At 52.4% G+C, this 10,631-nt stretch overlaps 1 protein-coding gene across 1 annotated transcript; it reads right to left on the bottom strand.

The window, feature by feature from the left end:
- Positions 1 to 402: 402 nt before the first annotated feature.
- Positions 403 to 7,001, bottom strand: Irx6 (iroquois homeobox 6). Its single transcript, XM_051169344.1, has 6 exons — positions 6,787 to 7,001; positions 5,603 to 5,854; positions 4,857 to 4,966; positions 4,360 to 4,673; positions 3,016 to 3,615; positions 403 to 554 (listed from the first exon to the last, which is right to left on the bottom strand). Exons 1-6 carry the CDS (start codon positions 6,829 to 6,831, stop codon positions 403 to 405), a joined length of 1,473 nt encoding a protein of 490 aa, XP_051025301.1. The 5' UTR covers positions 6,832 to 7,001.
- Between the last annotated feature and the right edge of the window lie 3,630 nt (positions 7,002 to 10,631).

Raw genomic sequence — 10,631 nt, 5'->3', positions numbered from 1 at the left:
TGGAGCCCGAGGCTGGGGTAATCACGGGCTCAGACATGCCATTCTCAGGCCTTGGGGTTCACCATTAGCTCAGGACAAGACCTTGAGCGTTGGAAAGAGGACTAACAAATCTCATTCCAGCCCCGCCCCTTTCCCAGGATTCACTTTGCCTAGTTGGAGATAAAGTCCTGGTTCTGACGTTGGATTTAGCAGGCTCACATCTGCAGTTTGGGCTTCCTAATGCTGACTCAATGCGAAAAGGCCCCTCCACCGGCCTCTAAATGACTGGCCCCTACAAGGAGAATGGGCAGCCTCTGCTGCAGTCTCCTGGGGAGCGGGTGGAGTGTCTACCTGAACCAAGGAGGGGGTACAGTGGAGAGCGCCTTGAAAGAAACCTTCAGCTAATGCTCTTTATTACATGCGTTAATCCGGCAAAGCCGACTGGAAATAATGTTTATCTTTTCGCAGTTTAATTTTCCGGACCCTAAGCCTCAGGTCAGCGAGGGCGACGGCAAAGTCCCTAGGGGAGCTGGGGGGTGGGGCGGGGCGGGAGCAGCTGTTGCCCAAGAGCCAAACTGCAGCGAAGGGGTTTCCCAAAGGAGATGAGAGGGAACCAAAAGAGGGCTTTGGACCGGAGCAGAAGGCTAGGGTCAATCAAACCGGGACCTGAGATCTTCTTCTGGCTCCCTGCTTGGGCTTTAGTTTCCTCATCTGAGGAGGCTTTTGGGGGCTGGTTGGTTTTTAAAAACAGGGTTTTCTCTGCGTAGCCCTAGCTGTCCTGAGCCTCACTCTGTAAACCATGCTGGCCTTGAAATCACAAAGTTCTGCCTGCCTCTACCTCCCGTGTTGAGTTGCTGAGATTATAGGCCTTTGCACCATCTGCTCCATTCTGAAGGTTTAAAATTTTTTTTTCCATCTATAGTCCCCCAAATGTCCAAATTCCTCTTCCACATCTTCAAAAGGCCTTTAAGGAACCTAGACGAAGATGTTTTTCCCCTCCAGCACCACCCCTGCTCCACTGATCTGGACGGTGTCACCCAATAGGGAACCAGCCTCATCATATCTGAGTGGTCCGGTTCCTGAGACTAGGAGACTGCCTGTAGGGTGAAGTTCTCGCTGCACACCAACTCGCCCTGCTTGTCCCCATGAGTTCTTGGGGGGCTCCCTCCTGGGCTCCACCTATGTAGGAAGCTATGACTTTGCTCCTTGACTGAAGCTGAGTCATCTAGAGCTGGGCCCTGGGCCCTGGGCCCAGCAGCCTCATCCAGCCTGCATTCTGTGGAAGGCTCCCCCAACTTCCACTCCAGACAGACTCACAAAGGGACGAGGAGACAAAGCCCCTGCCCTGCCCCTCAGCTCCCACTGGTTGGCCTGTACTGGAAAGGATTGATCCTTGAGCTTAAACAGAAAATATGCCCTCTGTGGTCCCTACCAACCCCTCAGTGCTGCCCCACTTCGCCGCCGTTGCATTCCAGTAAAGTGAGCCAAGGGAACGTCAAGTCTCCCTTGGTGGTAAGTTTACAGCCCCAGGGAACAAAAATTGCTTCTCAGCAAATATTCAGCTGCTGGCTGGCACAGTTTGGAGAGTCTCTATGTCTTGGGCATTGAGGGTGTGGCTCCCTTTGATTAACAGAACTGATGTTGGCAGCCCCCAACCCTGTCCCCAGAAGCCTTTTGTGGCAATTCCGAACCCCACTCCAGCTCCACCAGCCCTCTCCCAGGGTCCCTGGCATTGATAGGCTGCACACTGTGGGTTCAGCTGGTTATTTTGAAGGTACAGCCTGGGGACTGGGAAGGGAAAGGAGACACAAACAGTCCTTTGAGACCATTCCAGGAAGGAAGTTACAAAGTGAGCAGGCCAGGCAGGGGTGGGTGAGTGGGGATGCTGTTTAGGCCCTCCAACCAGAGAGGAACAGAGACTTGGTCAAGGTACACTGCTCACACAGAGTGCTTTCCCCCAAGGTGTCCTGCAATCTCCCCATCCAAGTCTGATTAGGTGCATGTCTGCCTGGCCAGCCCCAGCCTCGTGTGCAAGAATAGCTCCTAGGATGGTTCTGTGTGTCTTTCTTAGGCAAAGTGAAAGCTCCCCGTCCCTGCCAAGGCCTGGAAGCTTCTTAATATGAAGGTAAATCCAGAAGCAGCTGTTTCCAAAATTCTTCTGCAAACCGCAGCCATTGCACTAACCTGCTGAGAGAGGAACGGTTGATTAAAACCCGAAGGCCACTTGACCACAATTTCTAGAAAAAGCAGAGGTCAGCCTGTGTCCCATTCCAGGGGAAGCCAAGGTCTAGAGTCAATTTGCTTGTCAGAGGCAATGCTTGGGCTACTTACCTATAAATTCAACATAACAATGTAACCCAATTTTCTAAGCCAAGAGCTAATCCTGAGAGAAATTACTACAAAAACCAGAATTTTGACGCAAGTAATTGCTGGAGGCTACCTAGTGCTTAAGGAACGTCCCTCTGTGTTGGTGGTGAAGTTTTCTTTCACCAGGCCCTCATCAGAGGCACATCAGAGGAGGGGGACATTAAATGTCTTGCCACACTGGGGGCGGTGGTGGTCAAACCTTTGGGAGTATCCCCCAGGGACAGCTTGGTCCTTGGCTTCCAAGTTATAATATGCAGAGAATGTCTGCACTGCCCAGGTCTTTTAGGAGACCAGAAGGAGCAGTGACTGACCACTAATCCACAGTGTGCATGGCCCCACTCCCTCAGACACCCCAAAGCCAGAGCAACTCTAGAACATACTTAGAACTAGCCAAGCAGAGGCCAATTAATCATACAAAAGGGCATAGGCCAAAAGGAGAGAGAGACCTGCATGCCTGGTGCAATTTATAAGGCAGTTGCATGGAGCTAGATTGTCCATTTCTTTAAAGACTATGTGATTTTTGGGTCCCCCCTCCCTTATGATTTGGCTTTAGACTTGAGAGTGCTTAGACCTTGAGAGTGTTGTGGACACTTTCCCCCTAGATCTGGGGAAGGTGACAGGTGAGTATCTTTTGGACAGGCACTATTAGCATCGCTGGGGTCCTACTACCTTCTGCTCCAGATGGATACTGGAACCGCACTTCAGGCTCTCTCCGCCTCGGGCATGGCGCACAGTTCAGTGGCAACCCCTGCAGGGTGAATGTGGAGTTTCCAAAAGCTTTGGCTGTACAAGAATCCTCTTCTCCTCTGGAGTCTCTAGGGGCCAGCAGTCGCCTGATGGAGCTGGGCTGTCTGGGAATGAAGTGGCCCTCTGGACTTTGGGCCCTGGGCGGAGTTGGGGGAGCACCTTCAACAGCGTTGGCTGCCGCAGTGTGAGCCAAGGACCAAATGCGGTGTTTCTGGCCGCTTGGGTAGTGCACGATCATCGTGGGGCCGCTTGGCTGCATTGTAGTGAAGTCAGCTTCTGATCGGGTCTCAGTGTAAGAGAAGCCGGGTACCGCCAGGCAGCACTCTCTGCTCTCCAAGCGGCCCTCTTGAGTGGCAGCGCAGGGCGCAGGCAGAGACTGCGCGCTCTTATGAAAATCGGCCAGCCTGCGGGCTGCTGAGGCTGCTGTCTCCTCTTCGTCTGCTTCTTCCTCTTCCTCCTCTTCCTCCAGGTCTTCCAGGTCACTCAGCCGCAGCCCCTGGGCCTCCCGAGTGGGAGTAGCATCTGTAGGAAATCAAGAGCTAGTGAGAAAAGCCTAGCACTCTCTAGGGAAACTCCCGGGAATGTCCTACCCAGAGAAGCTTTTAGCAAGACGCGCGCGCTCGCGCTCTGCACTACCACGTTTCTCTTGCCACCAACGGGCTGCTCTTCCTAGCTCCAATGCTGGCTGCCTGCCCCAAGGGAACTATGCTCCGCACTTCCTCGCCCGCCCTGCCCCTCCGATCTTCTGGACCCCTTGCTAAGCCATGGAAAGGCTACTTTGCGCTGCTGGAGTCTCTCGGCTATAAAAGGAGGAGGCACTTTTCTTTCAACTTCAGCACACACGGGTAACTGGTGTCATGTTATTTAATCCAGCAAATATGTACGTGTGCAGAGCATCATTTTGACATGAGACATCTAGGAACTACAGCAGTAAAAACGACTTCCAGGGGAGATGACCTTCTAGAGGGGTTGGCAGGGACAAAGTGCAGAAAATGGGAAGCGAACAAAGCGGAAATCAGGAGGGACTTGAGATCTTGAGTGAAGGTGGGAAGTCTTTCTTAGAGGACACTTTGGAGTTGAGGAAAAGCCTTAGCTACCCCATTTCTCTGTGAGGTGCTGTGCAAAGGCCCTGGGCTTTGGGATGCATCCCGAGGCAAGGATAAATGGAGCATTTTAAAAGAAAATCTATAGTAGCACAGGCGGCTTTGGATCTGATATTTAATGTGGGCAGGTGGGCAGGTAGGCAGGTGGGCAGGTGGTCTGTACCTTTGGTGTCACTGGTCAGGGTCAGGCAGCCCAGAGAATCTTCTCCTCCACCTTCTGCTTTCCTCTCCTCCCCACCTTTGTTCTTGGGAGCCCACGTCATCTTGTTCTCCTTCTTGAGGCGCCTGCGGGCGTTGGCGAACCAGGTGGACACCTGGGTGAGGGTCATCTTGGTGATGATGGCTAGCATGATCTTCTCCCCCTTGGTGGGGTACGGGTTCTTGCGGTGCTCATGGAGCCAGGCCTTTAGTGCACTGGTGCTCTCCCTAGTGGCATTCTTCCTGCGGCCAGCACTGCCCAACTCCACTCCACCGTACCTGTGGGCAGAACAGGACTCAGAGGTCAGGGTATGAGCCACAGGCTTGGCCAGTAGAAAGTCCAGGTGCCTGGAAATGTAGTTCTTTTCCCTCCTCCCTTCTTTCCCTAGGGAGAATGCAGGAGATGGAGGAATACCAAAGGAGGCCAGCCACCACGCTCCGCTCTGTTCCTCAATTTCTCACCTGTCATATTGATACTGCCCCAGAGTTGGCTCATAGGTGTAATAAGCCCCTGGCTGGGTCAGGCTTGGGGTAAAGCTTCCTGCAGCATCCTTAAACTCATACTGGGGATTCTAGTGGAGAGGAAAAGAGAATTCAGGATCACACAGGCAAAGAATATAGGTACCCTTGTAGGATCGACACCTTATCACCACCCCTTGCATTGGCTGTGCAATGTTGGACATAGCTTCCTAAACCCTCAGTGCCTCAGTTTCTCCTTTATTAAGACTGAGGCAAGAGAGTCATTTATGCTGGTAGAGTACTTGGCAGAGTCCCAGGGACAGAATAAGCAGTGACTGAGTACCAGCTACTGCAATGGCTAAAGCTTCTGGGCCCCTCACCCCATATACACCTGCTGAGGCCCTCCCCAGCATCATCATGGGAGAAATATTCCTGACTCTTGCATGCTTGTGATTGCATGCTTGAACATCTCTGCACCTCAACTATACCCCTGTAAGTCAGGGCAATGATGACTTACCTACCTTGCAGAGTTAAAAGAAGTGCAAACGGTTCCTAAGCAGTATGAAGTTCTACAAACTGTAAAGTGCTGTGAGCTTGAACTTGTCCTTACCCACAGTGCTGTTTTCTCAGCATTATCTGTCCCACTTAGATTTCTTCCCCGCAACAAGGTCACAGTACAGTTCCCCTGTGCATCCTCCCAAACCCCAATGTTCAGTGAGTAGTTCTAGGCCCCCCATCCTATTACTCACCAGCGCACCACACAGTGGGGGTGGCTCTGGGCCATAGGTCAAGTACCCAGGGTAGCTCTGGGCAGCTGCATAGGGTGCTCCATAAATGCCCAAGGCAGCCCCCAGTTCTGGATGAGCACTGCCCAACAGCCGACTGTCATAGGGTGTACAGCAAAGAGTAGAGGCAGAGGTGGAGGCTGAGGCCACATCTGACACCGACCGAGGAGGGGCCGGTTCACAGCAAGTGGCACTGGAACTTGCAGACACCAGAAACTACAAGAACAGGAAAGGAGTCGTTAGAAGTTTAAAATCCAAACGCAGGCACCATCTACTGGCTCTAGCCAGAGAAGGGTAGCAAGGAAGCTAGCGGCGTGATGCTTTCCTTCGTTCTAGTAACCAAATACCACCAGGTGCAGAACCCTCTGTTGACTGCTGGCATGAGGCTTTTCTGAGGGCAACTTATACAAGTTCCTCTTAGAGATGCACCCAGGCCATTGCTAAGGCTCCACAGCCTTAGAGACCTTCTGGAAATGAGACCAAATCCCTGTCCCTCTCCATGGGATTCTATAAAAGCTGGCTTAAAGGTTAGCTTTCAAAACCACCATCAGCGTCTCGTTCCTGCCCCCATTGTACTAAAAGAGAAGCCATCACAGGGTAGGGGACTTATCCAAAATCCCACAGCAGGTCAAAGGTCCACCTGACACTAAACCTGGTGGAAATGGTGAATAGTGATGTGCATCCTCAGAATTCTCCAAGGAAATCCTCCCCACCGCACAGCAGTCTGGTTTGGAAACTGGAGGGAAGCAGAAGCAGAGAGCTTAGAAAGGAGCGGGGCATCCGAGCAGACTTCCACAAACCAGCAGTGAGGTGCCAGCGCTCTGGCCTGGGGCGCTTTTGTTTTCTCCCGAGAGTCCCCAGGACACCTCACAAATTGGTACCAGCTGGACCCTGACTGCAAGATCCCTCAGATCCCACCCACCTCGCGCAGAGAGCTAGGTTAGAGTGCCCGCGTTTTCAGGTGGCACTCGGGAGTGAAAGCTCTCAGACTGGCATCAGGATGTCAGTGGTTGCGGTGGTAACATTTCCTGGTCCTTTTTCCTTCTGACTTCCCTTGGGTCACGAAGAAGAGAAAGCTCAAAGGCCAGCGCACACGAACTGGGCATCCCTCTACCCCCCCCCCCCCCCCTAATAAAGCACTTACTCACCTGGGATGCGCCGCCATACGGATGTCCAAAGGGCGGGAAGGCCATAGCAGCTGGCCTTCTGGGACTCGTCTCCCCCTTTCCTTTCGAGTCCCCCGCTTAGCTCGGCTATTCGATGACCCCAGTTGCGCGACGTCTGGTTTCCTTATAGGGCTGCAGGTGCTGGGCTCCAGTTTCTTAGCCCGCTGGGAGGGACTGGAGGCAGAGCCAAAGGTAGCTGAACTGCCGAGTCTTGCGATTGCGAAGGCACCCCTGCGGCCTGTGGGGTCCAGAAGCCAGAAGGGCCCATGGGTTGGCAGAGTTAGGAAGAAGGCGCAGGGTGCCAAAGGCGCGCGGTGGCGAGGTGAGGTGCGGCGCGATGTGAGACTGTGAGGTTCCCGAGGTGCCCCAGTCCAAGGTGGCCAGAGGCTCAATGTGACGTCACGGTAATCCCGGGCCGCCAAAGGGGACCTCGGGCCCCGGGGCCCCGGGACACCGAGCGTGCTAAGGGCAGCCAGCCCGTGTGCCCGCGCGCACTCTCAGGCACACTCTTTCTTGCTCTGCTAGGTTTGTGCAACGGGCGGGGAACGTCAAAGACCCTCTGCTCGCCGCTAGATCCTACCAGCTTTCGCCTCCAGCTCACGCGCGCGCGCACACAGACCCTCTCCAAATTCCCCGGGAGAAGTGGGAGATGCGCCTCCCTGCGAGCCGCGGGGGCCCAGGGTGCAGCGTGCTCGCCTCCTCCCCTGCGGCCCGGGCTCAGAGGAGGAGACGCAAGCCTGGGCGGCAAGGGAGGAGAGAATACAAAAGAAGAGCCCGGAGGAAAGTAGGGAAGTCAGGCAAGGGGGAGGGGGGCGGAGAAAAAGGGAGAGGAGAGATGAGGACTCTGATGGGGTGGGGGAGTGGGGTGGGCGAAGGCTGGGCGGAGGGAGAGCCGGAACAGGTGGAGGAGAGCAGCGGCTCGCGGGACCAGCCTCCAACCCATCTCTGCCTCTCTGCTGCACCAAAGTTTGTTGGCCCCGCCGGCTCAGAGCTCGTAGGGCTGGACCAGCTCGGGCAGCTTTGATGGAGCCTTCTGGGCAGCCCATCTTTCTCCTTGGGGATCTGGCTTGGGTATCAGTTTCCCAAAAGCGTTGGCTGATTCCAGCTCTGGTCAGGTCCTTGACCCCTTGGGCATCTCTGCAGATGTTTGGTCCTGGGCTAGGCCGACGAGCGCCCCCTCCAGACAAAGGTGCGGCATCCATTAGAGAGCTCCCACAGATGGCTCCAAGTCTGATCCCTGGCATCTGTAGGCTGCCAGCCAAGAGTCTGGGTCATCTCCGCAGAAGGCCAGGCTCGGCTGCCTCCGGAGCGCCGCCCGCGGTGTCCGCCCAGAGCCCAGAAGCGGGACAGAGACATTAGGGCAGGTCGGCTACCACCATGCTCCTCTGGGGGTGGCGCTGGCGAGCCGCAATGGAGAGCTCCGGAGGGAGCTGCGCCAAGGACACCCAGCTGGGCCCAGTGGTGTAAGAAATCCCTTCGTGGGGCTTCTCAAAACATTACGATGCCCCTGGGCTTAGGGGGTAGCTTGCAAGACTCCTGGACAGAGGTGGCCAGTTAGCAAGTGCTATAGATTTTGCACACTGGCTCCCTTCTGAAGACTCCAGCACTGGACAAGATGTCTAAGGAAGAGGAGGGGCATGAAGACTGGTGATGAAAGGTCTTAGGCGGCGCTGCTGTGGCACCAGGTGGAGTTTGCAACCCTGAAAAGCCTTTCCTTTCTGTCGCCTGGTCACATCGCAGTGCACTTGACAGTTTTCAGACAGCCTAGATCTTTTCTACACCTCCTCCCGGGGTCGGGGTGGGGGTTGCCCAAGGATAAGGTTTTATTTTCGTACTGAAACTCAAGAGTACTGACTCGAGGGTACTGAGAGCTCCTAGTTCTTGCCTGGCAGAGGCACTTTAACAACTGAGGCAAGGTTGGGGTCTCTTGCAGGAAACCCCTCAACACCAAAAGCTTGCCTCTGGCCTCTGGCCTGGTAGGACACATCCAGTGACCTTTTTAGAATGACACCTGAGGCTCAGCACCTGGTCACCTCTCACAGAGTACGCAGAATAGGCAAGGGGCTTACAGAGGCCACAAACTAAAGAGAAGTCTACAAACCCAGCTGCTACCTCAGACTGCCTCAGGAGAAACCCTGCTTTCAAACTGGGAGAGTCCTAGTTAGAAAAAGAATTAAAGTCATTGCCAGATTGACTTAGTGATAAAAAGTTACAGTAATAAATAGATCCCTTGATTTTTTCAAAACCCACTTTGGAGCAATCACCTCGTTATAGCTTGGATATCCCTAAGCTCCCCCCCCCCTTTTTTTAAAGTAGGAATGGGAAAGATTTCATTAAATTAGTCCCCTGGGAAAGATTACTACTAATTAATTAATTGCAAACATTTCCAGAGGGAAGGTACGTCAATTGTAAAGTAATAAAATTAGATAGTTGAAATACTTACTCAGCAACTTTGATTGCCCGTTCATTCCTAAGCAGAGGATTTTTTTAAACAGAAAAATGAGGATGGTGGTGGGGAAAAAAGCATTAGCTCTGTCCCTTGGTGATATTGCAGAGTAGAAACTACCTTATAGGATTTATTGATTTTCCACTGATTTATAAGACCTCCTTCATGTCAATGCTATGTGCAGGGGCTCTGGGCCTACCTCCTGTCTTTGCTCCTAGGATGTAAGAAAACCAACTGGATTTTGAAAAGAAAACTCAAAATCAGCAGCAAAACAAATTGGAAAGTAGGACTGAGCCTGTCCCAGAATTTCCTTCTACTGTGGAAGTGGGTAGCCCACATCGAGCATGCTATCTGTCATGGCTCTTTGCCTGTTGTCTTCAGGGTTGCTTTATGGTTTAGTGGCTTTTAAGAGAATGAGTCCTGGGGAGGAAGGCGAGCCTTGTCCCTTCCAGTTTACAACCTTGAGAGACCTTGGTTTAAGGCACCCTTCCCAGGGGCAGGGTGTCAGTGCAGCAAAGCCCCCTGTTTTGACAGTGCCTGGTTGTTAGAATACACCTTGAGTATTTCATGGGATTCCCTCAAAATGAACACACCATGAGATGTGTCTCACAGGAAAAAAAAAAAAAAAAAGCAGCAATTTAAGCGGATATCCACCTCTGGCAGGACCCTCAGGGACACAGCGTCTCTGACTTAGAATGTCTGAGTCAGGAATTGTTTAGAGTTTGCTTGCTTCTTCCTTTCTCTTTCCAGACCCTTGCTTCTATAGCCTGGTGCTCTGAGCCCCTCCATCATGTCAGCTTTTCATTGCTTTGTTCAATGTTGATTAATTTATTTTTCGGGGGGAAAATCCCCAATTGTATATCTGTGCTCATAGAATCTTATTGAAGCAAGTAAATAAACCCATCAAATACAGACACCCTCCCCCCTCCCCGGTTATATTTAAGGGGGTCAACAAAACCACTCAATGTCTTCTGAAAAGAATGATATTGGTTCTTTTGTAAAATTGTGCAATGTGTCTGGTGGTTCTTCTAGCTGCTCATTAAAACTAATAGGAAACAAAGTGCACAGAGGCCCATTTGGACCACAGAGAACGCTAATCCACAGTGCTCATTTGAAGTTCATATCTCTTCTTGTTAAGTGCACTGACGATCTTGAGCAAGCCGAGTAAAGGATGTGTCTTTGACAATAGCTTGAGGAACAGTACCTTGCAAGGGAAAAAGACAAACGGAACTGAAGAAAACCCAACCATTCTATAGTGTTTGAGATTCAAAACTGCCCATCATTTCTTATACAAAACACCAGAGCTTCCTGGAGAGGCAAAGTGTAACCCCAAATTAGCTTTAAAGATCTCAAATTACAAATACAATGAGTTAGTTCGGGG

Source organism: Acomys russatus, chromosome 26 (genome assembly GCF_903995435.1).
Source record: "Acomys russatus chromosome 26, mAcoRus1.1, whole genome shotgun sequence".
NCBI lineage: Eukaryota > Metazoa > Chordata > Mammalia > Rodentia > Muridae > Acomys > Acomys russatus.
This window is presented reverse-complemented; position numbering and strand designations above follow the sequence as displayed.

Excerpts from the sequence above, each read along its gene's own strand:
- Irx6 (XM_051169344.1), bottom strand. The coding sequence starts at position 6,831 with ATGGCCTTCCCGCCCTTTGGACATCCGTATGGCGGCGCATCCCAG. Across the intron at positions 5,855-6,786 it reads CGTATGGCGGCGCATCCCAG|TTTCTGGTGTCTGCAAGTTC; the intron begins GTGAGTAAGTGC and ends CTGTTCTTGTAG. Across the intron at positions 555-3,015 it reads GTATCCATCTGGAGCAGAAG|TTTGGCTCTTGGGCAACAGC; the intron begins GTAGTAGGACCC and ends CCTTCGCTGCAG.